The 27,658-nt window shown below is 62.8% G+C and overlaps 1 protein-coding gene across 2 annotated transcripts; it reads right to left on the bottom strand.

Annotated features, from left to right (window-relative positions):
* Positions 1–400: 400 nt before the first annotated feature.
* Positions 401–25,067, bottom strand: PIAS4 (protein inhibitor of activated STAT 4). Of its 2 annotated transcripts, none has more exons than XM_060629868.3 (11): positions 24,960–25,067; positions 19,806–20,232; positions 9,040–9,124; positions 8,233–8,274; positions 7,764–7,854; positions 7,533–7,661; positions 7,333–7,438; positions 5,258–5,331; positions 4,999–5,159; positions 2,359–2,489; positions 401–2,219 (listed from the first exon to the last, which is right to left on the bottom strand). In XM_060629868.3, the coding sequence occupies exons 1-11, from the start codon at positions 24,984–24,986 to the stop codon at positions 1,948–1,950; spliced, it is 1,545 nt and encodes a 514-aa protein (XP_060485851.3). In that variant the 5' UTR covers positions 24,987–25,067; the 3' UTR covers positions 401–1,947. The 2 variants fall into 2 exon arrangements, with proteins under 2 accessions (XP_060485851.3, XP_081647388.1); XM_081791262.1 differs by having other exon boundaries at positions 8,233–8,270; positions 9,063–9,124.
* Positions 25,068–27,658: the final 2,591 nt, after the last annotated feature.

Here is a 27,658-nt window from a genome sequence, read left to right as displayed (position 1 = left end):
GCCTCGCCAGCACTTGCTACTGGGCCGGGGACGCCAGCCCTCCCCGCGGCGGACGGGCGGTGGCTGCGTCTCCCGAGGGCCGGTGAGGAGGCTCAGCATCTTCCCGCGAGCCTACTGGCCATTTGTGTACTTTCTAGGCCACGCAGGGGAGCAGGGACAGTCCTGGGGTTGGGTGGCTCTGGTTCAGCTCCTCACCCGACCTGGCGGGGAGACGCCGGGCCCAGCGGCCAAAGCGAAACCTTCCTCACTGGACCGAAGGCCGCGCTTCTTGGATCCTGAACACCGCGGGGCAGAAGGGAACGGTCAAGGGGGGGGGGGGGGGGGTCGGGGGTTGTCTCTGTCCTTTGGTGCCCTCGCCCCCAGCCAACGCCCCAGCACACAGAGAAGACGCCCCGGTGGCTTCACCTTGACCTTTTTTATTTGTGTTTTTTAAAAACAATTAAATTAGAATACAAATATTAGAAAACGGTGGCCCTCAGCGGCCCGTGCAGACGGAGGGGCCGCACTGCACAGCCGAGTTTATACAGTAAAACTGAATTTGCCCTCGGCCAGATTGATGTCCCTTTCTTCTTTAGACCTGAAATGATATTGCTTCCTGACTACAAGAGTTCTGTTTATACAAAGGAAATTATTCTGGGGCAGGGGGTGGGCAGCAAGGAAGAAAAGAAGCGAGACAGAACGGGGCAGAGGCGGTGGGAGAACCAAGCGTGGCCTCCGGGGGACGAGGACGCCGGGTGGCGGGGCCGGGCGCCCAGCTGCCGGCTCCCCACGATGGCCGGACCCCACCCCCACCCCGAGGCTGGGCGTCCCCGGGGCAGGGGGGCGGGGGGGGGGGGTTGCTGGGTGAGCAGCTGAAGGGAGGCCCTCGGCCCGGCCCTGTTGGAAGACGAGAGTGAGGCTCCCAGGGGAGGGGGTGCCGGGCGGGCCTCTACCCGTCGGAAAACCCAAGAGCAAGAAGAGGGGGTTGGAGCCACCCCAAGTGGAGAGGGTGGGGCGGGGGGGGGGCGGTCCCTGCTGCCCCTGGGGGAGTGGCCGCCCTCCCCGTCCCGCCCCGCCGAGGAGGGGCCTGGTGGCGGCATCTGCGGACGTCTGCGCTGTTCCGTAGGGAAGTTAACCTGAATTGGAGTTACCGAGGTAGCTGGCTAGAAAACGGAGACCCCCCCACGCCACACGCCGCCGCACCCTGGGGCCCCCGCCTTCCACAGGGGGTCCTGGCCACATGCTGGGTCTTCAAAATACCAAGTTATTGCACTTTCAAAAAATACAACACATCTGTGGCTAAACCCTCCCCGGCCCCCCCCATAACCACCCCCCCCACCCCGGCCCCTGCTCCCCCCCGCCCCCCTCCCTGCCCCAACCCACTCCATGGCTTCTTGGCTAAAATGCTCCCTGCTCGGCGGTGCGCTCCAGGGTCTCTGGGCGAGAGAACGTGTTTGCAGAGAAAAAAAAGCAAAGGAACAGACGAATGTCAAAGTTGCGGCTGCTGCCAGGGGGAGGGGCACGTGCCCGTCAGTGTCCCCCGCTGCCCCCCCACCCCCACCCCATGCGCCCCGTCCCCCTGCACCAGCTGGAATGGTCACTGGAAGAGGCGAGGCGGGGCGTCCCAGGGCCGGCTTGGGCTCCGGGGCTCGGGCTCCGGCCGGGGAAGCAGCTGTGTGGGTGGCTTGCCTCGTTTTTAAAAGTTTGATTTTTTTTGTTGTTGTTTCCTTTTTCTTTTTTTTTTTTGTACTTTTTTTGTCATTTTACTTTTTTTTAATCCTCCGATAGGAGAGTCCAGAGGTACAGGTGCCAGGAGCCAGGGAAAGGGGTGGAAAAACAAAATGAACAGTAAAAAGAAAAACAAAAAAAAATCACTCCTCCCTCTGCACCCCGAGGCCCGCCTGCGCCCCATCCGCGTGGGTGAGCACCAGGAAAGTCGAGTGTCCGGCCAGCGGTGGCGGTGAGCAGTCAGCAGGCCGACACCAGGCCCTTCTGGAAGGGGCAGCGGCGCTTGGGCCGGGGACCCTCCTCGTCCTCGTCCTCGTCCTCGTCCTCGTCCTCGTCCTCCTCCGACGAGGACGAGCTGTCCAGCGTGAGGTCCACCACGTCGGCTCCCGGCTTCCCGTTCTCCACGCCGCCCGCCGCGCCGCCCCCGCCCGCGGCGCCCCCGCCCGCGGGGCCTCCTGCACCACCGCCGTTGAGGTTAGGGGTGGACAGGAGCCCGTTGGCGTCCGAGGTGCCTGAGGGCGACAGGGTGGGAAACGGAGGCGGTGAGGGGCGGGGGGGGGGGGGGGGGGGGGGCCGGGGCGCAGCAGCGCCGATCGCTGGGCCTGGCGGGCGGCCCGAGCTGCGAGCCCCGCTCTCAGGGCTGGGACTCACCGAGCACCAGGATGGGGCACTGAGGGCTGCAGCTGCGCTCCTTCTCGGCGCGGATCGGGCACCACGAGCCGTCCTCCAGGTACTCGATCTCGTCGGCATCCTCACACTCGCTCAGGATCTTGGACAGGAGCCTGGAGGGGCCGGGGGGCTGACTCCTGGGCCGGCGAGAGTCTCCCCGCCGCCCCCAGGCCTGGACTCGGGGGGGGGGAACGCGTGCTAAGGAACCCACTTCTCTGCAGAAGTGGCTTCGGGAGAGCGGCCGCCAGGGCCCGGCGTCCTCGGGTCAGCGGCCCAGTCTCCCCGAGCGAGGGGCTGCGGTCACCCACCCAGTCTCGGCAGCACGGTGGCTGCCCACCCTGCCGCGGCTGGACGGCGTGAGCCCGGGGGTCTGGCCCCCAACCCGAGCCGCTGCCCCCCCCCCCGCCCCACCTTTCCAGAGAAGGAGACGGGCTTGGACAGAAGGTTTGTGCCGCTCACAACCCCCCTGAGAGGCTCTGGGGCGGAGCAGGGGGCACAGGCAGGGCCACGGCACCCCCGCACGGACAACAGCACCGACGCAACACCCACGGTGAGCCAGGCCCGGGGTCCCGTGCTCTGGCCCCGGGCACACGGAGATAATGCCAGCTGCACCCGTTTCACAGATGCGGAGACTGAGGCCCGGGGAGGGGCGGGGAGCCCCCCGAAGCCAACGTGGCCAGAAAGCAGCAAGCCTGGGTTCCGCTCCTACCCTGCCAATTCCTGACCACAGGGCCTCAGTCGCCCCACCGACAGGATGAGCCTACACAGCACCCACCGTCTCCAGCCACCGAGGGCCCACACCGGGCCAGGTCTGGGACAGGGATATACTTGCTGCGGTGGCAACGGGCCATCACGGCCCCCAGCGTGAGCTCAGGGTCACAGCTGCACCCGCCTCAGGGGACCCAACGACCGCAGCCGCTGTCACCCAAGAGGAAGGCCCTTCCCTGCTCCAGATACTCCGGTCGTCACGCCCACAGACCCAGCATCCTGGGGTCGCCCTGCGTCCACGCAGCTCTGCCTGCCGCGTGGGTCTCCGTCTCCAACTGGAGAGCCCCCTGCACAGAGCCCCTTCCTCCTCCAGGCAGAGCGCGAGCCACAGGGGTCATCTCTGTCCGGCTTGGTTCTCCACACTCCCCACGCCCAGCTGGGAGTTCTCTGAAGGCAGGATCTGTGACAAAGTTCTCGCGGGGACCCCGGAATCACCCAGCGCACGGCCAGGGATGGGACAAAATGACGACTCCTCGAGGAAAAGCATGAATCAAGGACCCTGCCTCCAGGAAGCCTCCCTGGCTGTGCCCAGGCCCCGCGGGATGCCGGGACTGTGGTCCGTGTGAGGCACAGCCGCACCCGAGCCCCAGACCCATCTGCCCCTGGAGCGGTCGGAGCTGCCGCCACTCGAGCCCGGGTGACCCGCTCCGGGCCTGTGGGGGTGGGGGGAGAGGCAGGCACGGGGCCGCACAGCTGCCAGGCCAGGAACAGAGCAGCCATTCAGCCCCGGCCCTCGTGCCCGGCCCCAGGGGCCTCCTCTCTCCACCCCGAGGCTAGACAGCGTGGGGGCACTGGGGCGCGCCAGCTCAGCCCTCCAGAGGGGGCCCGGGCTCCGAGCTGGCCGGACCTGGGTCTGAGTCCCGGCCTGGCCACCTGTGAGCTGGGGGCGCCCAGAGTAGGTGACTGTCCCCTCTGAGCCTCAGTTTCCTCATCTGCAAGGTGCGGATGATGAGGCCCACCTCCTGGCTCGGTCGGGAGAGACGGCCCGACGAGAGCCTGAGTGCGGTGACCAGATGGAGAGAAGCACTCGAACTGGGGACACGCTCAAGCCACGCCCCTACGGGCAGGAAGCCACTCCCGGGCCCATGGGGCACACACTTGCCCCACGAGGTTCATTGGCCCTCACAGACCTCCCGGTGCAGCAGCGAGGCCACAGACCCACTCCTGCCTGACCCCGGCCTCTCTCTCTCCCTGCCCCCCGCCCCCCCACCCCAGCCCTGGGGACAGATGGGTGTGGCTGGCGCCTGGCAGGAGCTGGTCAGTCAGGTGCTGGGCTCGGTTTCTGGAAACCTAAGACCTGAGCAAAGTTTCCCCTTTGGGGAGAATGGCCTTTTTCCCCTTGTCCCCCTGTGGCTTGGGGAGGGCCTGCCGCTCAGGAGGTGGGGACAGCCTGGCTGCACACTGGCGCCACCTGGGAAGAAGGGCACAGGAGAGCCAGGACCAGAGCTCAGGGCGGACGCGTCCTTCCCACCTTCCCGGCAGAGGCTGTGCCAAACCCCGTTTCGGAAACAGCTCTCTGGCTCGTGTGGTGGACGTGAGGCGGGGGCTTCCTGGGGTCCCTGCTTGGTGTGGGGCAGACGCACTCCAGATCCGGAGGTCACGAGCAGACCTCCTGGGCCCAGACAGCCTCAGCCACGGCGCCACCGGGTACGCGGCACGGGCCCCAACAGGTCCCGCCGGGGCACCCGCCTCGCTCGTGGCCAGGCCTTCCGAGGCTGCCAAAGGGCTCCGCGGAGCCGCCCAGAGAGGCCCCCCTCGTCGTGCGGCTCTGCGGCTCATCGCGGGGGCCGGGGGGGGTGGGGGGGAGAGGGCCCCCCCCCCAACGCGCCCCGCCCCCCCCCCACGGCGACTCACCCGTCGATGATGAGCTGGTCGTAGGGGGCCGGCTTGTCGCACACGGGGCACATCCAGGTGGGCTTCTTTTCGTTCATCTGGAGGTAGAAGACGGCGTCGAAGCACTGTAGGTGGGCGCAGGTCTCCGCCCGGCAGGGCACGGACAGCCGCATCTTCACCAGCTGCGGGGGGGGGGCCGGCGGGGTGAGCAGGCCACGCGGCCCGGCGCTGCCCCACCCCGCGGCGGGCGAGGGGACAGGACGCGCGCACCCCGACTCACCGGGCAGATGAGGGAGACCCGCACGCCCGTGGTGGCGATCTCGCTGTCAGGGTCCAGGCGCAGCTTCTCTTTGACTGCGGGGGAGGGGTGGCCGTTGTCAGCAGAGGGGACGGAGGCGTCTGCGGGTCTGCGGGCTGGAGCCGAGGGGCGGGGAGGGCCAACTGCCGGCTCCACACCCCACCCCCGCGTCAGGCACCCCCACTTGCACCCTCCCAGGACGAAGAGGTGCGTTGCGGCCGTAGCGCCCAGGGCCGCGGAGGTCACCCGGAAAGCACCCCGGGCAGCGGCCGGCCATGCTGGATAACCGGGCGCCCCGACCCCGCGGCGGGTTTTACGGCCCACAGGCTTCGTGGGGAAGAAAGGTGGCGGCAACCGACAGCTGCCAACGGGGCGGGTCCCCCGTGACTGGGAGTCCCCACGAAGCCATCCCCGGAGGACTCGGCGAGGACTTGGGGGGGGGGGAGGGGGCGAGGGTGGTCTTGGCGACCGGCGCAGGCACTGGGGGGGGCGGGGCTATCCCCCCCAGCAAACCCCGCAGGGGCGGGGCGAGAAGTCTACATCTCAAAAAAGGAAAAGGCGGCCAGTGCCCACCACAAAGCCAACCGCCTCCTGGAAAAACTCCACGGCAACGTGCAAGGCCCCCTTCTCGACGGTGAACGCGGCACGGGAAGGCACCGGAAGGACACTCAGGCGCCGCAAACCCTGGGGCGGCCCGCAGGCTCCCTCCCTCCGGAGCTTTTTGGGCAGAACCGGGAGACTGGCCAGACCGGCTGCCAGACCCCAGCCCTTGAAGGCTCAGGACAGACGGCCCGGAGCCGCCCGGCCCTCCTCCACGCTGGGTGGAGGGTGCTCATCCCCACTCCACTCTCCCCAACTGTCCCGAAGGCCACGTGGGTCCCTCACACCTCGCCGTGAACTTCGCCTCAGAGGTGCATCGGGTTTGGAGCAAGGCCGCCTCCCCCCGCCCGACCCAACAGAGACAAAACTGGGCGCAGCAAGGCGGCCACAGGTGAGACCAAGTACAGGACTTCCCGCGGCAACCAGCCAGCGGCCCAGAGGCCCAGCCTGGCACTGGCTTCAGAGAGGAAGCCTGACCATGGGCTCCAGGCCGGGCGGAGGCAGCCCCACCCACGCTGGCCCCTGCGCACCCGGGGACGGCAGGGTCCACCCCCCCCCCCCCCGCCCCCGTCGCCCACCGAGGTCAGCCAGACGTCCAGGCCCCCGCCCCCGCCCCGTGGGCTGCCGCCTACATGAATGCCGCCCAGCCCCTTGCCGATGCCGGCCCCCGGCCTGCATGGCCTGAATGCTGCTGGGGGCCTGCCTCCTGTGCTCAAGCTGGCCATTGTCCCCACAGGGAGACAGGCAGGTAGGGGGGCGGTTTCGAAGAAAGGGCTCTTTCAGGGAAGTGGGAGGCGGCGGGGTGGGGCGCACGGGCCAAGGCCCTGCCGCTCGGCACCTCAGTGTCCCCAATGGTCAGACGGGGACGTCGCCAAGTCCCCCGGCCCAGGGCCATCGTGTGCATCTGGTGGGAAGCTGTGGCAACCAGAGAGGGCCGCTGACTTGCCTGAGGCTACACAGCCGCCAAGCAGATGAAGTTCCTGCTGTGGGCTGGGCAGCCCCTGGGCGCAGGGACACAGGAGGAGAGACAGGACCTGCTGTCTGCCCGTCTGGGGAGCGGTTCGCTTTCAGTGCTCCCTGCGTCCCGTCCCCCCTCCCAGAACACGACCAGTCTTGCTGTCTGAGGCCAGACTGTGTCACTGCCCGGGGCCCACAGCTGCAAACTGGGTCTGCCCCTGCCCTCCGTGTCCCTGGCCCCCACCCAGCAGTCGGAGGCATCTGCCTGGAACCCCCGTCTCCAGGGACGTGCCCGGCTCGGGGCTGTGGGAACGGCCCCCAGGTGCTCACCCTGCCAGGATGCCGGCGGGCTTCACCCCGAGCTCTCACCGCCCCGGGCTCGCTGGGCTAGAGAGCACACCTCCCTCGTCCCTGCCTCGTCTGTGACTGGCTCCGCTCCTCCTCCCACGCTCCCCGGGGTGATGCACGGATGCTGGGGCGCGCCCCTCCCACGAGCTCACCCAGCGCCTTGCACAGCTCTGGATGCTTCACCCCGATGGTTTTCAACCTCTGCAGCAGCTCCGAAGAGGTCAGCTGTCGCACCAAGTACAAGGCCACGGAGTAGCTCTGGGGATACAGGCAGGGGAGGGGCTGTCAGGGCCCCCCTGGGGGGAGCGGGGGGTGGTGGCGGGCAGGCGGGCAGCGCCCCAACCCTACTCACCTTGCCATAGTTTCCCCAGGTGACGGTGATGCGGTTGGTGGCCGAGGAAAGGTACATGAGGTGGGTGAGGTTGATGGGGCGACACGGCCTCTTGGGCTCCACTCCAGGCTTATTCGAGGGGTAGTAGCCCTGGAAGCAGCCATGGGGGCTCACGCCGCGGAAGATGCTCCTTCCGCGCCCTCAGCCCCGCCCCCGAGAGCAGGCCCAGGGCCGCCGGGGCGCCCCGCTCACCGGGACGGAGCAGTAGCTGTGGTTGACCTTCACGGCGATGTTGGGTGGGTACTGGTCCTCCTGGGGGCCGCTGGTGTCCGAGTAGCAAATTCTGCAATGGCAGCGGAGCCCATCAGGCCGTGAAAGGGGGCTCTGGATGGAGGGGTGGCCCTGAGAGGGGTGGGAGGGTGGACGTGGGGCCCGGGCGGGGACACAGGGGCCACGTCTGCCCGGCAGGTGGATCGCCATTCTGCACGGTATTGGCGGGGGGGGGGGGGGGGGGGTCTCGGGGCCCAAGAGCTGGTCTGAGCGAGGCTACCTGGGGACATGTCCGCAGGCAGAGGCAAGGACACACAGCAGGAAGAGAGGAGGAGCAGGACCCCCCCCCCCCCCGTGAGCGGGGAGCCCGAGAGACACCGTCGGGAGGGAGGGGGCCCGGTGGGAGGCACCTGCGGTGGGCGTGGCGGGGGCCGCGGCCCACCCAGCTTACCTGAGGACCACCTGCACGGCCTTGATCCCGGGCTGCAGCTCTCTGTGCGCCGAGGGGGTCAGAGGGGAGGAGAGGGGTCAGCGAGTCAGGAGGGCACTGAGCACGCCACACGGGCTAACCTGCCACCTCCCCTGGTGACGAAGTCCGTGGGTGCTGACTGAAGCCTCCTCTCCTGACTACTCACTGCTGACCGGGACAAAGGACCCCCCTCTCTGGACAACTCGGGGGGTGTCCGCGTGGATATTAAATAGGTTGGTGGGTATGGGCCTGGCACGGGCCAAGTGGCCAACAAGTGGCTGCTCCAGCGGTGACTTCTGTCTCAGCTGCAGACGGAAAGGCCTCAGATAGCAGAGACCGGGGACGGCCTTTGTCCCTCATCTGTCCTCGCTCAGGGGCCCCTGCAGGACCCCGGGCAGTGTCTGGGGGGGACATGTGTGTTCATCACAACCAGGGAGGCTCCCGCCATCAAGTGGGACGGGAGCTGGGGATGCCGCCGAGGCCCCCCCACCCCCCGCCCAGGGCGCAGGGCCCCCCTCTCCCAAGCCAGCAGCGCCGAGGGGAGCCGTGCTGGAGGGGACACTGGCCCCGTCCGGGGCCGCGGGTCAAAGGCAGGGAGGGCACGCAGACGAAGCACGCTGCCAGGACAGGGGGCGGGGGCCACCGCACACACGGTGGGGGTGGGACGGGGCGTCGGGCCACCGTGGGGTCTGCCGAAGGCCCCCCCCGCCCGGCAAGGCCAGCTCGCCCCAGACCACGCCAGCCCACCGCCCGCCGAGGAGGTCAGCAGGGGTGCGGGGCACAGCACACCTGGAGTTCCGGATCAGCTCCACTTGCCTTGGTGTCAGCGCAAAGATGCACGGGCTCTCCTGAAGCTTCTCGTTATTCTGTGGGACTGAAAACAGACTGAGGGTCAGGGGGACGTCCGGTCCCCGATGAGGGAGCCAACCGTACCCACGTCCACGGGGAGCGGGGAGCGAGAGGCTGAGCCCCACCTGGGCAGCCAGGCACGTGGGGTGGAAGCAGAGCCACCAGGGACGAGGTGCGGGGGGAGCCCAGCCCTTCCTGGTGCCACCCCGCAGCCTGTGATTCAGGGAACGCCTCCCCCCACCTCCCCGTTACGGGCCCTTTGAGAAGGAGCAGCCTTCTTAGCCCTCCAGGTTCAGGCGTCACTGAGGAAGACTGAGAAGCGCTGGGCTCAGGGAGAGGAGCCTGCCGGGCTGGCAGGATGCCGTGGGGCAGACTGCGTGCCCTTGAGCCAGCCGCTTCACCTGGAGCCTGCTTTCTCTGGGTCTGTACCACGCCAGCAACAACCGTGTCCCCACCCCGCACGGCTGTTCTGGACACCCGGCAAGTGCGTGCCTGTCTGTGTGGCGCTCGGCTTAGGCCCCCCTGCAAGGCACTGCTGGAGGGGACAGGGACAAGCTGGGGACAGGTTCTGCCTCGGGCATTCACGGCCGGCGAAGGAGACAGGGAAGCGAAACCACCCTGAGCCTCTAAGTGCACAAGAGTCACGGAGCAGCCCAGCTCACAGCAGGGACCCCACACACGGAGGCACGCTAGTCATTACAAAGTGCCTGCTGGGTGTACGAGTGGGGGAATGTCTGCCAGGGGATGGAGACCAGGGTGGTGACGAGCTGGCTCTGCACTCTCAATTACAACTGCATCGAGAACCCCAGGGGTGATCAGAAAGTGCTCTGAACTGAAAGAGAATACACAGCGCTCCAAAACTTGGGAGGAGCAGCTAACACAGTCGTTAGAGGCAAACTTATAGCTTTAAATGCTTCTGTTAAAAAGACAGAAAAAGGTTTCAAATAAGTTACTTGCACTTCCTCTATGAGAAACTAGAAAAAGAACAGAAAATTAAAACCAAAGTCATCAGATGGAAAGAAATTAAAGATAAAAATAGCAAGGGAGAAAATCACTCAAGCGAGAGTTCTTTGATAAACTAGCTACAACGAACAGAAGATCCCAAGAACGCAGGCTGTCAAAACGAAAGACAGACAACAGTACAGATCCCACAGCCTTCTAGTTTAATATGGGAATGAGGTGAGCGACTTTACGCCAATAAATCTGATAACTTAGATGAAATAGACAAATTCTTCCAAAGACGCAAATTACCAAACTGGCCCCAAAACATGCACGAAGTTTGAAAAGCCCTTTATCAGTTAGGGAAGCTGAACTCATCGTTGAAAAGTCTTCCACACACGAAAACCAGATCCAACTGGGGAGTTCCCTCGAGTATTTAAGGAGCGATATAGGGGCGCCTGGGGGGCTCAGTCGGTCAAGCGTCTGGCTCTTGGTTTCAGCTCGGGTCATGAACTCACAATCTGCGGTTTGGAGCCTTGCGTCGGGGTTTGCCCAGTGCAGAGCCTGCTTGGAATTCATTCTCTCTCTCTCCCTCTCTCTCTCTCTCTCTCTCTGCCCCTCCCTCCCTCCGTCTCTCTCTCATAATACATAAATAAGAACCTTAGAAAAAAATAAAAAGAAACGATACAGACTCCATACAAATTTTCAGAAAGTAAAGAGGACGCTTCGCTCACTCTACAATCCCGGCACGAGCCTGATACCAAACCTGACAAAAAGGCATCAAGGAAGGAACAGTGAAGGAGCGCGTGGGGGGCTCAGTCGGTCCAGCACCGGATTCTTGATTTCGGCACACATCATCACCCTGAGACTGAGCCCCACATCGCACGCCCTGGGCTGTTGGTGCTCAGCCTGCCCTGCTTGGGGTTCGCTCTCCCTCTCTGCCCCCCTCCCCCAATCCCACATGTGCACACACACTGTGTCTCAAAACAAATACACGTTAAAAAAAAAAAAAAAAGAAAAGGAATACTGTCAATATCCCTCGCAAACACAGACGCAAAAATTCTTCAGAAAATATCGGCAAACGTGCAGGCCCTTGGGATCTGGCCCAGGTTTGAAACCTCGACACGCCCACCGGCACGGCTCAAACGCAGTGACAACTTCCGGTGCTGGGGGGGAGGGGGAGGGGAGGGGAGGGGAGGGGGGAGGGGTGCGGAGCAAGTCTCTGCTGCGGGCACAACCCCTCCTCTGGAACGGCCGGGCAGCTTCCAGCAAAGTTAAACGCACAGCTACCCAATCGCTCAGCAACCTCGTATCTGCCCCCAGATAAAAGGATATAGGTCCCCAGGAAGACTGTACAAGAACGCTCATGGCAAACGTATTTCTAGGAGCCCTAAACTGGAAACAACCCGAGTGGCGGCCGGTGCAGAAACAGACGAACCCTAAAACCGATGCCCCGCACGGCCACGCGGGCAACTCCAACCGCCAAGGTGCTGACCCACAGCAGGCAGACGCCGAGAAGTACCTGACACACATGCCCTGGCCCGCGTCCAGGAACAGGCGGAACTCGCCCGCAGTGACAGGAATCGGGACGACAGGGGGTGCCTCTAGGGGTGCGGGTCGAGACGGCGGACGTCCGAAGGGGTGGGGGGCTTTACGTGACGGAAATGTTGTGGGTCTACAGCGTTTGGGTTCCCGGGGTAAGACTCAAACTACACACCGAGGATCTGAGGACTTTGTCGTATGTAAATTACACCTCAGCTTTTAAACATTTAAAGCTTCACTGGAAAGGGGCGCCTGGCAGGCTCCATCGGTGGAGCAGGTGACTCCTGATCTCCGGGTTGTGAGTTCGAGCCCCACGCTGGGCACAGAGATTACTTTCACTCCAGGACAGCTGACGAGGGAATGCCAGGCGACCCTGAAACGGGAAAGCATCCAGAAGCTGTTCAAGCTCCGATAAGGGGTGGACCCCGAGATGCTTCTGTTGGCCGAAAGCAGCAGGTGCAAACAGGTGTGTATCACACCAGATCTGTGTCACCGGGCAGAGGGAGAGACGTGTGCAAAGGACATCTCTGGATGGGGGGCTCTGTGAGAGCTGGCCACAATCACCGCCTCAGAGGAGTCAGCTTTCCTTTTTTTTCTTATTTATTTGGGGAGAGACAGACAGAGCGCACAAGCACACGAGGGGCAGAGAGAGCACGAGAGAGAGAATCCCAAGCAGGCTCTGCTCTGTCAGCACAGAGCTCGACGCGGGGCTCGAACTCACAAACCATGAGGTCGTGACCTCAGCAGAGATCAAGAGTCCGATGCTCAGCTGACTGAGCCACCCAGGCGCCCCAAGGAGTCAGCTTTCTTTCTACTGGCCGAGCCCTTGCAACACTGGTGGACGGACTGTTCTCGTAAAGGGCTGGAGTGTAAATATTTTTGGTTTCTGTGGGCCACATGCCCTGTGCCTCAACGTCCCCGCTCTGCCTTGTACCACGAAAGCCACCAGAGATGGCAAACAAATGGGCGTTGGCTACGGGTCAATAAAGCTCGGTTTTCGAGAACAGTCAATGAAGCTGGCCCCCGGGCCCGAGGTGGCCGAGCCCTGCTCCCGAACCTTCTGAATCCCAACCACAAGAGTAGGTAACCTACTTCAAAGCAAACGCAATTGAAATATAAAAACCAGCTCGGCTCCGAAGCCAGACCACGTGGGTTCGTACCCCAGCTCTGCCCGGGTGCGCACCGCTCTCCCCGTCCGAGCCTGGGTGCCTCCCCGCGCGGACCCGCTTCTCCGGGCTCGGGGCCGGGCGTGTGGCCGGAGCTCGGCAAGAGGTGGCCGCTCTAACTGCCAAACCACTGCCAACCCATGCTCGCGTGTTGAGGGCCTGGCCGGTCCCCGCGGAGTCCCGCTTAGGGCCCTGGGGGAGGGCCGCCCAACTGGGGGGTGGGGGAGCACACAGGCCACCTGCAGACATGCCCAGACCTGCCCAAAGAGCCAAGGGGCAATTATTTCCTGGGGGCGGGGCTCCCCATACCTAAGACGGGCTGCGAAGGCTGAGGGGAGTCGAGTACCACCCTCGACCCGGGGAGGCGAGCTGCCACCTGGGTTGGGGCACAGCATACCCGGCACGGTGGGAGGGGGCTGGGGGTCCCCCAAACCCAGACCTGTCATCCACTGAAGTGGTGGCTCCGCCCCTCCAGCAGCTCCGAGCAGAGACGCAGGCAGCATCCACAACTCGTGGCACTCCTACCCTCCCATCAAGTCCCAAGTGGCTCCAATTTCGAAACGCACCAGCAAGGTCCCTGTCCCACACAGACCTCTCACTGCCCACCCCCACCCCAGCAGGTCACCGTCTGCCGCTTGGGGGATGCCATCCCCACCCCTAGTGGCCTTGATTCCACAGCAGCCATCTCGGCCACCTCCTCCTGTTGCCCGTGTGTCAAGAACATCCTGCCTCAGGGCCTTTGCACTTGACATCCCCTCTTCCAGAACATTCCTTCCCCAGTGATTTAGATGGTCCTGATGTCTCTGAAACCTGCTCAAATGCCACCAGAATGACAGATGTCCCTGAACACCTTCATTTAAAAACTGCTATCCTCCCAAGGGCACCTGGGTGGCTCAGTCGGTTAAGCACCTGACTGTGGCTCGGATCGTGATCTCAGGGTTTGTGAGTTTGAGCCCTGCGTCAGGCTCTGTGCTGACAGCTCAGAGCCTGGAGCCTGCTTTGGATTCTGTGTCTCCTTTTTTCTCTCTCTGCCCTTCCCCCACTCACGCTCTGTCTCTCCTTCTCCCTCAGAAATAAACAAACATTATAACTGCCACCCCCCCCCCCAGGGGTACCTGGGGGCTCAGTTAGGTGTCTGACTCTCGGTTTCAGCTCAGGTCATGATCTCACGGTTCGTGGGATGGAGCTCTTCATCAGGCTCTGTGCTGACAGCTTGGAACCTGCTTGGGATTCTCTCTCTCTGCCCTTTCCCACTCACATGTGTTCTCGCTCAAAATAAACTTTAACAAACAAAAAACCCAAAACACTACAACTCCCCAACAACCTCCTGCAATTCTGGTCTCCCCATCTCCTTCCCCGCTCGATTTTTCTCCAAGACTTTTACCTCCTAAGAGTCAACATAATTTCCCGGTGTCTTTGAACAAACCCAGAAGTACGTCTGCGGGGACACAGGCTGCCGCAAGGCAGAGGGGGCCCCGCCAGGTGGAGCACAGGCTGGGATGAGGTGCCCACCCCAGGCCCCAGCGCCCCCCCAGGGACTAAAGGGAGGGAACCCCTGTTCCCAGGTCGTCTGGGAGGACCGGAACCAGCCTCCGGCTCAATCCCAGACACCAACAGAGAGGCCCGGCACAACATGTCCACCCCAGCCGCCAGGCCGCCTTGCAAACTGCCACCAGCAAAGAACACTTCACGACCGGAGCAGATGCTCACGATACACCGGGGTGGGGGGGCGGAGGGGGAGGGAGGTGCTAAAACCGTAGTTAGGACACGGCTGTGGTCCCGAAGGGTCGCACGCGCGGAGGAAGGACGGTGGCAAGAACACGCCCAAACCTCCAACAGGGGCCTGTTCCTGTTTCTATGACGCACACACACTTGCACACGAGCTTCGGGAGCAAGCAAAGAAAAGGAGACCTTGAACAGTCAATCGGAGGGGCGCCTGGATGGCTCGGTCAGTTAAGCGACTGACTCTCTTGGTTTTGGCTCAGGGCATGATCTCGTGGCTCATGAGTTCGAGCCCCGGGTCGGGCTCTGTGCTGGAAGTGCAGAGCCTGCTTAGGATTCTCTCTCCCCTCCTCTCTCTCTGCCCCTCCCCTGCTCACATTCCCTGCCCCTCTCTCTCAAAATAAGTAAGTAAACTTAAAAACAAGTCAATCAGATAGGCCTGGTCTCCCTCCCGCTGGCCTATCGCCTCCTGCACCCTAGAACCTCAGAGAAGGAGAAAGGCCCACCCTCTAAGCCAATGCCCCCAGACCCACAAGGTCTCTGAGTCCTGGCCCAGCCGCCGCCACCCCCCCCCCCCCCCCGCCATGACGTAGCCCCAGGCCCCCGAACGGAGCAGTCGAGGTCTCAGAGGTGTTGTAGCTGGTGCGAGTGGCGCTGCGGTGGTGCTGGGGGAGGAGAGGGGAAGACAGGTGCCCCGGGCTGGGTGCAGAGGGCCCAGCGGGCAGCAGGGAGCAAGCAGGCACAAGCCCTGGGTCGGGGGCTCCGGGCTCACGCCCACCTCCGCCACTCACAGGGGCTCCCACACGCAGCCGGCGGGCTCGTGACTTGCTGCCCCCGGGAAGTTACGCGGATGGAAGGGGCTCGCACGCTGAAGGAGAGCTGCAGAATGTTAGCTCAAGGTCATTCTCGCCGCGGCCCCCCACACTGCTTCCCAGCAACGAGCCTCTGCTCACACGGGCACCCCCTGCCCTGCTCCACACCGTCGATGCAGCGACGGAACAAACGAGGCCCAGGCGTCAAAAGACACATACAGGTTAATAAGCAATGTCAGGGTCGGGGACAGGGCCACAGGGGATAAGAGGGCGGTGACGAGATGAGGGAAAGCGAATAGGAAAGAAGACGAGCTTTAGGTTAGGTGACTGGGAAGGGAAGGCCCATGTAGGGTCTGGGAAAGCGTGAGACAGCAGGAACAGCACGTGCAAAGGCCCCGGGGCAGCACCAGGCCTCGTGGTTTGGAGGAACAGTGAGGCCTGTGTGGCTGGAGCAGAGTGGGAAAGGAAGGAAGAGAGAGACAGGGAGGGAGGGCAGGGAGGGGACCAGGCAGAAAAGTCAGCGGGTCATGGGAGTGTTTTGAGCAGAGGAGGGACACGACCAGCCCACTATTTTGTTTCCTCTGACTGCTGGGGAAGACGCAGGTGACGTACAGGGAGAGACCAGGGGGGCGGCCAGGCAGGGGGGCCTGAAGCTGGGAGATCAGACCTGGAATGGATGTGAGGAACCACGGAGGGGGTTCTGCGCCTCAGGGGGAACACCCACCCCAGAGAGGACCCAACGAGAGGAGACCTGGAAAAGCTCACCAGACCTTCAGCGACCCCGACGTCCTCAGGACAGCCCAGTCGGTCCCCACTATCCCCACGGCCCGCTCATCCCGCGTTCTCTGGCCTCTCTCTCCTGCGCCACACAGCTCCCGTCCCCACGCCTTCCATTCCTGAGCCCTCGCTCGCTGCCAGGCCTGTGCCCACCACCCCGCTGCCCTGCTCCTTCCTCTCTGTCATGCTTATGGCTACTCGGCCCTCAGGTCTGGAACTCGGCCTCCTCCAGGAAGCCTCCTGACTGCCACCTCCTCACAAATGCATAATGAGGTGCTCCTGGCACTGACTGCCCCCAGGGAAGCCTGCACTCCCCAGTCACTCCCCTCAAGGCACCATTTAATCGTGTCTAGTGCAGCTTCCGGGCAGAACACTCCAAGCGGGGGACCCCACGCCTGCCTGGCTGCCCGGGCAATACCACCCAAAGGCTTCAGGGGCTGGGTGAGGGACGCACGTGTGCCCCGCACGACAGGGCAGCTGCCGGACAGGCAGGCCTCAACCAGCGTCGGGCCCCCCAGCTGTAGGGGCACGTAGAGAGCCAGGGGGACCTCGGGCACCATCGCCCCAGGGCAGCGGGGACACGGACAGCCCCACAGCCCGAGCCACTGGCCGCAGGCCGCCAGAGCCTCGCGGAGCAGCACTGCTCAGGTCAACACGTCTCCTTCCTTCTGCCCTCAAGTCTCAGGACGGCCTCTCCTCTCTCCCACACGCCCAGACGGGGGTCCGGGCCTCCCCCCGTCAGACTGGCCGCTGACACCGCGACCAGGACTGTGTTCCCTGGCACACCTCCCCCGAATTCTGCCGTGGTCGGGAATCGGGTGCCCCTCTCCTGGCTGGGACGGGGAGGACAGCCGGGCTCTTCGAGCTAAGAGGCGGCCTGGGCTCCAGAACCGTCACGTGGTTCAAGATGGGTTCTTCCCCACAGGGGTGCAGGGCACGATGACTCGGGGAGGGTCAGAGTTGAGAACACAGCCCCGGGGCCCCTTCCTCAGGATGGTGTGTGACCTCGGGCCGGTTTCCCGACCTTTCTAGGTGCCGGCCCCACTGCAGCCCATCATTTGTCTCCCGAGGTCCTTCCAGCTCCTGGGTCTGTGACTCCATTATTCTCCTCCCCTCCCCCAACCCAAACATTCCACTCCCTGTGATTTATGTCCCCTCTGCACCCGGCACGGTCTCCATCCTGGAGCTAGAGCCGGCCGGCGGCTCTTCCGGGGAAACAGACCAGAGTGTTTGGACCTCATTTTGGTCAGCAGGTCATGGTCAGGAGCGAGGGGGAGGGGGAAACCGGCTGAGCTCGAGCCTGCTGGAGTGGCTCTGGGGCAATGCCAGGGCTGCAGAAGCTGCCACAGGGAGGCGCCCAGGTTGAGGGGCGGGTGGCCAACATCGCCGGTCCTGGAACAGAGGGACCAGACCGCTTCGGGGCCAGATCTGGGCCCCACGAGGGCTCTCCCGATGAACCTGGCAGCCGCCAGGGGGTCCCCGAGGACGGGAGTCCCAGGGAAGCCAGGGAAGGGGTGCACTCAGGATAGGGGCGGGGGAGTGGGTGGGAACAAGGGCAGGGCGGGGTCGGCCTCTTTGTTCTGAGCCGCCAGCAGAGTCATTCCTGGTGCAGACAGGGGAGCAGACTCTCCCGGAGATCAGGTGACTGGGGTCCCCGGGGGCTCAGGGCAAAGTGATGCATTGTGGGGCGGGGGCGGGAGTGGGCCATGCAGGAAGGAAGCCCATGGTCCAGGCAGGGGAGGGAGGCTGCCGGCCCTGGAGTTCAAAGTCACCTCTGTCCCCCACCCAGTGCCAAGCCTGACTTACTGCTTCCCGGTGAAAACCCAGCCTCTCTATCACGAAGATCATCCTCGAGTCCTTAGGAACCTGAAACGTCAACCTGACCTTCAGAGCCAGCCAGTCCCAAGGCCCGCAGAGCCTGCCAGAGTCCCTGGGGGTAGGGGCAGAATGGCTTCCAACATGCACAGAGAAGCTGGGGGGAGCAGACAGGGAAGGCGTCCAGAAGCTCAGGAAAGGGCCTCGGGTCTCTGGTGCGGCCACGTCGACCCCACAACAGGTGCTGCTACGGCAACTTGCTCCCCACCCGGGGGCCAGTGACAAACACTGCCCGAGAGGAAGCAGGAGGGCAGAGCCTCAGGGTCCCGGGCCCGGACCCCCGGCAACTCCTTCCTCCACCCCCCGCAGCCTCTCCCGGAACCACAGCCCCCTCGCCGAACCTCACGGAGCTCAAGGGCTCCGGCGAGGAAGGGGGCTGGACACGGCGGGCTGGCTGGCACGGGCCGGCGTGGAACGCTGCGTGCAGAGAGGGGCCCCCTGGCCGAGCGAGACAGGACGCTGGGTCAGCAGGGTGGGAGGGAGCGAACCACACAGAGAGGGGCATGGCGGGTGGGGGCCCGGAGGGACCGTGGTCTCTGCCACGGCACGCAGGGACCGACGCACGGCGAGGGCCAGGGCCAGGTGTGCAGCGGGGGCGCAGTAAGGACGCGGGGGTTGAAAGGGAGAAATGGGGAACGGGCCGCAGGGGTGGCAGGACCCACGGCGCCGACGAGGCTGGGGGCACCTCTAGGCCCTAAACGAGGAAAGCCGGAAGGGAACCTTCGCGAGGGCGGGGGGCGCTCTCGGTCTCCTGCCGCGTTCCCAGGGTGGGCCCCCCCTGCCCTGAGATCGGGGCAGCACGTGAGGCCGAGACCAGGCTGACACCCGTCCCGGCCCCATCATCACAGCTGCTGGCAAGGGGCTGGGGGCCTGGCTGCGTGCACCGCTCTAGGGGCCTGGCATGCGGCAGGTGCCCCATCAACACGGAGGCCAGATGAATAAGCAGGGAGGAGCCACAGACCCCTGGCATGGGTCTCCTCCAGCCCCAGCGTACCTCTCGGGGGCACGGCTAGCCATTCCCTAGCCACCTGGCCCATGCTGACAGGCCCGAACCCATTGGCCGAGGCTGCTCCCATGGGGCGCCTACCCTCTGCAGAGGAAAGGTTGGATCCAACTTCCAGCCCCTTTGCCACCCACCGGGAGTTAGGACCTGGAAGCCAGCATCCCAGGTGGCCCCCAGCGATCCCTGCCTCTGGACGGCCCAGCCCGGTCCAGTCCCCACCCACGATGTACAGAGCTGGTCTGTGGGACGGACGCGATGCAAAGCAGAGAACACGAGGTCATGCCGCTTCGAAGCTTAGGGCATCGAGAGGACGTGGCTTCTGGCTGATCCTACACAGATGTGCACACTAACCCTCCCTCCCCCCCCACCCCCCCCGGTTCCACAGGAAGCCGGCCACCGTTACACACAGCGAGGACGCTCGAGCCATCCACGGGCACCATGTGGCACGAACTGAGGTCTCTAGTCCACAGCCAGCAAGAAGCCAAGTCCTGCCGGCAGCCAGGTGAGCGGGTGGACGCCAGCCCCAGTCGGGCCTTCAGATGAGACAGCCCCCAGCCAACAGCTTTACTGAGACCTCATGAAACCCTGAGTCAGGACCACCCGGCTAAGCCACTCCCAAGTTTTGAGGCTCACAAACAGAGCAGATGAGCGTCCAATACTTTAAGCTGCTAAAATTTGGGGTCAATTGCGAGACGACGCTGTGTGGCTAATATAAAGATTCAGAGGTGCCCCTGCGCTTCCTGAGAGGGAGAGCCCCCCGCAACCCCATGGCCCTCGTTGGTCCCCAGAAAACGCTCCAGGGCGGTGACGGGCTGGCCGTGGCCACTGGGCCCATGCCCGGTGGGACCCCCAGGGCAGTGGCAGACTCACCCAGCTCTGTGGGCTTCAGCAACTCATCGAGCATGTTAAAGAAGGGCAGTTTCACCAGACGCACTTCTGGCTTGAGGGTCTTGGCGGGCAAGCGTCCAAGTCCGTTCAAGTACTTCCCATAGAGCACGGGGTAGTCAATGTTGGGGCCCGAGAGGGGAGTCCTGGGCACCGTGCCAGCCCGGTCATAGGTTGAGTGCATGGTCAGGGGGTCCAGGGGCCGGTGGGGTTGGGGGACAGGCTCCGAGCTCTTCTTGGCGTAGCGTGTCTCATACAGCTCTTTGATCTTCTTGAACAGCTCAGGGCTACAGTCAAACTGGACCAGCTGGAGGGCCCGGGTGACAAGTTCGTGTTTAAGTCCACTCTTACTCCGGCCGACAAAACCCAGGAGCATCTGAAGATCGGAGACTCGGAAACTCATCACCATGTTCTGGGAAAAAACAGACACACGTGCTCAGAAGGGACACTGCCAGATTCAGGGGCTGTCCATGGGACAAGGGGCTTTCTGGAGCCCCCTGGGCCCTAACTAGGGGGGACAGCAAAGTGAGACCCCATCAGGTGCTGCCTGGCCCTGCCCCCGAGCCCCCTTCACTCTAGCTGGCAGGAGCAAGAACCCAGGAGGAGGAGGCAGCTTTAGCACCGGGCCCACTAGCCCAGGCTCGGTCCCACCTCCGTGTCTTTACTCAGGCTGCCAGCTCACCCTTCCTTGTGATGCCCCCTCCCAGCTCAGCCCTGCTCCCCTCCTCCTCCTCGAACCTCCCTCAGCATTGCCAACGCAGCAAAAGCTTCTGACTGCCCCCCCGCCCAACACACACACACCATTGCCTTCTATTTTAGGTTCTCTTTTCCCATCTTCAAGCCTGAAAGCATCCCCAGGGCAGGAACTGAGGATCTTGCTTTACCCGTAAACAGCCTCAGCCACTCCCTAGCCAAGCACACTAATGGCCTCTCTGACCCTCGGTCTCTTCATCAGGATGACAGGATTCACTTCATCGGGATGTGGGAAGGACCAGAGGAGGTAACGTACACGGAAAGCAGAGTAAATCAACATCGGCCACAAACGTGTTTTCCCTTCCGTCTGGAGAATGGGAGCCACAACTTAATACTGATCACCTGCCAGGAACTGAGCTGCGCGTGTGATTATACACTTAACTCTGATTCTTAAAACGACCCTGCCAGGCCAGGGTGAGCGCCATGTTATAGCCAAGACCTAAACGTAGGCCCGGGCCTGACTCTGAAGCCAGGGGGTAACTTCCCCCCTCGGCACCGCAGGCGTCCGCACGGAGCTGAGCGCTGGCGGGCATCAATCGTCCGCCGTATTCCAGCGGGCCTTCTCTGCCTCGACACCGTGGACGGCGGGGCTGGACTGTTCTCTGGGGCGGGGCCGCCCTGGGCACTGTGGGGTACTCAGCAGCATCCCTGGCCTCCCTCCGCTCGATGCCAGGAGTGACAATCGACCAGGAGTGACAATCGCCAGACCCCAGCGGTGACAATCACAAACGTCCCCCGGACGCTACAAAGCATCCTCTGGGGAGGGGATCGTCCCACTGAGAACCGTGGGTCTGAGGGGAAGGCTTCGGGAATCCAGCGGCCACAGAGGCCGTTCACTGAGCTGCGGCAAAGTGATGAAAGAGGTCGGGCAGGGTCCCTCCAACTAAATCAAAGCGAACACAAGAGCTCAGCTGATGCCAGTGTTTTCTTTGGGGCTGCCCGGCTGCGGCCTGCCCTCTGTGAGATCCCGGACACCGAGGGGGAGTGAAGGGTGTGAGGGTCCCCCAACATGCTACACGAGCCAAGTATCCTTCGAGGATGGGCCACCCGCACAGAGCCCCAAAGCTGGCCTGTGCTGAATGCAATGTGGTGGGAAAAAGAAACTTCCAGGGGAACGGGGCAAACAGGTACATGAGATGACGGTAGGGATGGAAAGCTGGCGAGCACAGGGCAGGACGGCACCCAAGGAAACCAATAAAGCCCTTAAATTCAACTTAAGAGTCTGACAGTCGGGGGTGGGTGGGAACCCGGCCAGGGTGTTTACACAGTGGTCTCGGTGCCAAAAGGCTCTGGGGTTTCCCGTTTCCCGGCTGCTCAAGGGTGAGGCGTGGAGTCTGATGGCAGCAGGGGGACTCAGAAGCCCCGGGTTCCCAGATGACCCTGGCCCCTCTGTCAGGCCCCTGTGTGCTCTCTATCCAAGCAAGATGTGTACCCTCTTCCAGGCGTATAGCAGACAGACACCTGCTGACGGCGGAGGGGCTGTCGGGGCACAAAACCTGATACCGATGCGCAGGGTGCCCGGCCTGCCTGCGAAATCTCAAGGGGGAGCCCTTTCCTTGCTGTAGGGCCTTCTTCCCAGCCCTGCACTATGGACGTGCAATGTCTGCCACTTCCTGCTCACGAGTCTCACAGGGGGCCGTGCCCGCCAGGCAGGTGAGTCGGCTGAAGCTCCGTGAAAGAAGCGGCCGGCCCAGAGCCTCCCTGCATAGTCAGCGGCAGGGGCCATCCGACTCCTGAGGGCGCTTCCTTCCGCTCCCACCCAGCTGTCCGGGGGCCTGGGGACCCTCACATCCCAGCACAGCTCCTGCCTCGGGACCTAAGCACTGTGCCGGCCCTCAGCGAGCCCCGAACGCTTGTGCAAACAGAAAGACTTCACCTTCCTTAGCCTGACTTCCTACCTTGAGCAGAGAAAATAGGCTTGCAGGCAACGTGTTTCTTCTGGAAGAGGCCCAAGGCCTTGGAGGGGAGAGGAGATGTCATGTGGAAGCTGACTCCCCGCCACGGAGCTAAAGGCAGGTGGGCTCGGCGGGCCGAGTCTGACCACAAGGCATCTTCTAACCCGATCCCGCCCCCGGGAGCGCCCCGCCCCCGCCGAGGCCTGGCCCTTTCACCAGGTTGGACATCACGAGCTGCCGCACGAGCATCCTGGGGCACATCCCTCAAGCTGCCATATGCTCACGACTCGGATTTCTCAGCAGCTGCCACCACCACGAAGCCCGCCCTTGACACTGGGGGGGAGGGGGGGGATAGCGTGACAGGGGCACACGCGCTCAGGAAGACGCCCCGAGCGCTTTGCAGATCACTTCCTGCCAAGGCTTCCACCTACCCCGCCTGGCCCTCAGATCCGTGTTTGTAAACAGCACCGGGCCCCAGCGGCTTCCACAGTCTCAACTCTGGGCTTGTTTGGAGCTGAGTGGGAAAACAGCCTGGGCAGAGCTGCCGGTTCCCTCAACCTGCCTCGGGGACAGGTCCCTCGGAGCATGAGGGGAAAAGTTCAGGTCCTCGTCTCCGGGGGACAGGGGGCCTGTGCAAAATGCCACACACCACCTCGGGGGGTTCACTGAACAGAGGCGCCCGTTTGAGGCAACTCGAAAGAAGGGTCAACTTGGTTTAATTGGGGTGGGGGGCCCCCCCGGCCACCAGAGGGTCAAGTAGAGTTCATCAGATCGGATTTCAAGGCCCTGGATGGTATAGAAGAATCTAGTCCCCACCCTGGGGGGACGGGGGGCGGCGGGGAGCAGGGGCCCAGGGGCCCAGAATCGCAGCCCCACAGGACGGCTGAATTTCAGGGCTCCGGGGGACTTCAAGCCCACCAGCTGCCACCTTGGGCCTGCAGAGTCCAGACTTCCGCATCTCCAGGGCAAGTCTCAAATTTCTCAAAACGCTAGACACGGGTAGGGCGTGTAGTGCAGGCATTGGAGGGGGGGACACTCCGGGGGTGAAGGGAGCTGCATTTCAGATCTCAGTGGGAAAGGAAGGGAGAAAGAGGAACCAGAGAAAGAAAACATTCACAGGTCAGGACCCTGGGGAGGGGAGACTGGGGGCGGGGGCAGGGGGCGGAGCCTCTGTCCAGCAAAGGTCCGGTGCCCCACTTCGCTGCCACCAAAGGCCTGGAGTAAACTTCGCAAGGAGGAAGAAAACCACCCCAGTGTAGTTCGGGACAAGGTCTCTGGAGCCTTGCCGTGAGGGAGGTACCTGGAAAAAAGGTACATCCCTAGAACAGGGATGGCATCTGTGGGACGTGGAACCTGGACCCCAAAATGGAGTAAGCACGAGGAGCACTAAAGAAAGAGGTGGGGGACTCTCCATGAATCAGTGCAAAAAACCGGCAGCAAGGGAGAGCGAGCCTTAGAAGCCAGAGTCGGGGTGCGTAAAAGGATCCAAAGCAGGGGTCTGGGAGTTGTGTGGAGGGAGTATGATCTGAGTAGACTCACCAGGGAGTATAGGAGAAACGGCCAGTATGGGGCCTGATCTTGCTACGGTGAAGTTTACAGACCCCAGGAGCAGAGTCCAAAGCCTCACAGATGCTGTCCCCAGGGTAAGTAAGACGGGAGAGGAAGGCAGAGCGCAGGACCCGAGAATGAGGAGAGAATTAGGAAGGCTTTGAACAGAGAACAGGGATCAGGGCTCCATCCCAGGCTGGAGAGCAAACTCAAGTGACTCCGTGCCCACTCGGAGGGCGAGAGAGATGGTGTCAGGAGGGGGGCGGGGCTCTGGGATCAACGCGGGAGCTGAACTAGGGGTCCAAACTCCACCCTAGGGTACAGACCCCCAAAGAACACTGTGTTTCCGGGTGCTTCGAGCCCCTGGGTCATCACCCCGGATGGTGGAACCGGTGGCAGCAGGATCAAGGGACCCTTCCGATCAAGGAGTCGCCGACCCCAGCTGGTCTGCTGGGCGGGGAGGCTGAGACCCAGATGCTAGTCCTCGGTGCCGTGGGGGGTGGAGAGGCGAAGACACCTCCCCCCACCCCAGGCCAGAGCGTAGGACCCCGGCTCAGAGCGAGGAGGGGACGAGCAGCCCAGCCCGTCATGCTGTCCGGAGGACTGTTCCTCTAGCTGGGAGGCGCGGCCCTGTCCCCGTGCTTAGGGAGGCTGGACTCTAACCACTAGGGCTAGTGGTGGGGGTGGGGGGCGACCCCGCCTCAAGCCCGGGAACCAACCCCCAGCCCGAAAGCTAGGGTAAGGTTTGGGGGGCCCCGCCCCCGGCCTCCCCGCCCCCCGCCCGCACCCGGCGCGCCAGGGCCAGGGGCGGGCGAGGGGGCCGGGCAGCGAACCGCGAGCGGGCCGCGCCGTGGGGCCCCAGGCGGAAGGCGCAGACCTCCGCCCGCCGCCCGGCCCCCGCCCCCTCTCCCGCCCGCCCGGGCCGGCGCTGCCGCTCACTCACTTTGGCCTCCACCAGCTCCGCCGCCATCTTGGCCACCAGCGTCCCCCGCGCCGGGAGCCCCCAGCCGTCGCGTCACGTGACCGCCCGCCACTCGAGGGCGGGGCCGCCATGGCGGCCAATTAGCACCCGCGCGCCCTCCTTCCCCCCGGCCGGCGAGCGGTGCTTCGCAGTGCGCAGGCGCGCGCGACCGCCGCCCGGGCCTCGGGCCAATCAGGGAGGCCCGACGCCGCCACCCTCCCTTCGCTTGCGGCAGCCACGCCCACCCCTGGCGGCGTCTGGCTTCTTAAAGGGATACTAGCCCTGCACAGGTGGGGTTCAGCGCTGGGTCCTGTCTAGGGAGGAAGGAGGGAAGGAGGGGGCGGTGGCGACAACAATGCAGCCAGGTGTCGCGGCCCCCGCGCAGGACGGCCGCCAGGTGCGAGCCCTGAGGCCCGGCGGCCTCGGGGGAGGGGATGGGTGCTCCAAGCGCAGCGACTGCCGGCGCCTGCAGTCGGTCGCCCAGCCTCGCCCCGCGGTGCGGCCCTAGCGGCGCGGCGCCCCGCGCGCCGCACATCCGGGTCCTGGCGCGGCCGGGGGCGAGGGGGCGCGGCGTCCCCCGGCTGGCCCCGGACGGGCGAAGGACCACCTCCTCCCCCGCTTCCCTGCAGCCCGCGCTGCTCCGCCCCTGCTAGCGACCCTCCCGCGGGTCCCGCCTCCCCACCCACGGTAACCTTTGGAATCTGCGCTAACTGGGGCCTCCCCTGCTCTAGAGCCCTCCTTGGCTCCCCAGCGCGCGCGCGCGGGCAGCGCAGCTCAAACTTGGTTGTGTCAAAAGCGGGAGGCGAGAGAGCAAAGATGTGTGTTTCCAGGGCGCCCGCCCGGCTGGCCCAGAAGAGCGTGAGACTCTGGATGTCGGAGTCGTGAGTTCCAGCCCCGCTTTAGGGATCAAGTGTCCTTAAGGTCTTAAAATAATAAAAATACAAATAAAAATGAATTCAAAAACGTGTGTTCCGGGGCTCATACCCTGAGTTCATGATTCTCAGGGCAGGAATGAAGAGAAATTTAAGGAAGCACCCCAAATCACTAGGTTATAAGATATGTTAAGGTGATTTTTTTTTTTTTTTTAATAAGGATGCGAGGCGCTTGGGTGGCTCGATGGTTGAGCAACCACAAAAGGGGTACCCGGGTGGCTCAGTTGCTAGAGAATCCGTTCTTGACTTCTGCTCAGGTCGTGATCGCACTGTCTTGAGATAGAGCCCCTGATCCCCCCTGATCCGCCTCTGTGCTGACCTCCTGGAGCCTGCTTGAGATTCTCTCTGCCCGTCCCCTGCTCACCTGCGCACTCTCTCTCCCTCCCTCCCTCTGGAAATAAAAAAAATAAACATTAAAACGAAGAAGGAGAAGGAGGAGAAGGCAAAAAAAAAAAAAAAAAAAAAAATCCATGATGACAAAAATACCAAAATTTTTAAGTCGAGGTAGCATCCACCTCAGCAAATGCATGTGACCTCACTCACTTCCCCCAGGCCCGAATTTTACAGGGTTTATGTTATTTTCATCACAATTTTGAAACTTTCGAAACCGTTTTCAGATTAGCAAGAAATTGCAAAGATAGTACGGAGAGTTTTTCGTCCGCTTCCCCCAACGATAACATCTTCCGAAAACACTGTGCGTTACCAAAACCAGGAAAGCGATGTTGGTACAGTACCATCAACCCAGGTACAGATGTTCAGATTTCTCAAGTTGTTTGTTTTTTGTGCTGCCCAGAGAACCCCGTCATCAACCACATCAGTCGCTTCCATTGAGATATTCAGTAGTAAGCTTTCCGTATATTGAGCACCTCCTATATGGCAAACACTGTTTTGGGTCGCGGGACGGCAGACATATTCCGTAAAGGTCAGGATAATAAATATATTTGGCTCTGCAGCCCACGCACAGTGTGTCTAGCAGCCACTTGACCTTGGTATCATGGGCAGAATCAGCTGTGGGCTGTGTGTAAACTAACAGGGCATAGGCTGTGTGCCAATAAAACTTTATAAGTACTGAAATTTGAAATGGGCATCATTGTCACGTGTTATAAAATATGCTTTTGTTTTGTTCCAACGTTAAAAAAAAGCTCAAGCGCTGTTCAAAAACAGTTGTCAAGCAAGACTTGGCTCTCCCTCCCTCTCTCCCTCTTTCCTTCCGTTCTTTCTTTTTCTTCCTTAATTTCTAATCATGATCCAACCCGCAAAACATAACGGTAAAAATCGTTTTTTTGTTAAAATTATTTTTTAATGTTTATTTATCTTTGGGAGAGACAGAGACAGACCATGAGCAGGGGAGGGGCAGAGAAGGAGGGAGACACAGAATCCCAAGCAGGCTCCAGGCTCTGAGCTGTCAGCACAGAGCCCGACGCGGGGCTCGAACTCATGAGCTGTGAGATCAGGACCTGGGCCGAAGTCGGATGTTTAACTGACTGAGCCCCCCAGGTGCCCTTCTCTGGCTTATTTTGATGAGCGCGATGTCCTCCAGACCCACTACGTTGTAGCCAGTGTCACAATGTCCTTCCTTTTCCAGGCTGAAGAATATTCTCTTGTATGGATGGCCCACCTTTTGTTTCTCTGCTCCTCCCTCGATGGACCTTGGGTTGCTTCCACATCTTGGCTATTCTGAATAATCCTGCTATGAAAACAGGCGTACAAATAGCTGTTTGAGACCATGCTTTCAACTCTGTGGGGTAA

Source organism: Panthera onca, chromosome A2 (genome assembly GCF_046562875.1).
Source record: "Panthera onca isolate mPanOnc1 chromosome A2, mPanOnc1 haplotype 2, whole genome shotgun sequence".
In the NCBI taxonomy this organism is placed as follows: Eukaryota; Metazoa; Chordata; class Mammalia; order Carnivora; family Felidae; genus Panthera; species Panthera onca.
Note: the sequence above shows the minus strand (reverse complement) of the source record. Positions and strands in the feature narration are given on the sequence as shown.

Excerpts from the sequence above, each read along its gene's own strand:
- PIAS4 (XM_060629868.3), bottom strand. The coding sequence starts at position 24,986 with ATGGCGGCGGAGCTGGTGGAGGCCAAA. Across the intron at positions 8,275-9,039 it reads GAGCTGATCCGGAACTCCAG|AGAGCTGCAGCCCGGGATCA; the intron begins GTGTGCTGTGCC and ends CTCGGCGCACAG. Across the intron at positions 2,490-4,998 it reads GACCAGCTCATCATCGACGG|GCTCCTGTCCAAGATCCTGA; the intron begins GTGAGTCGCCGT and ends CGGCCCCTCCAG.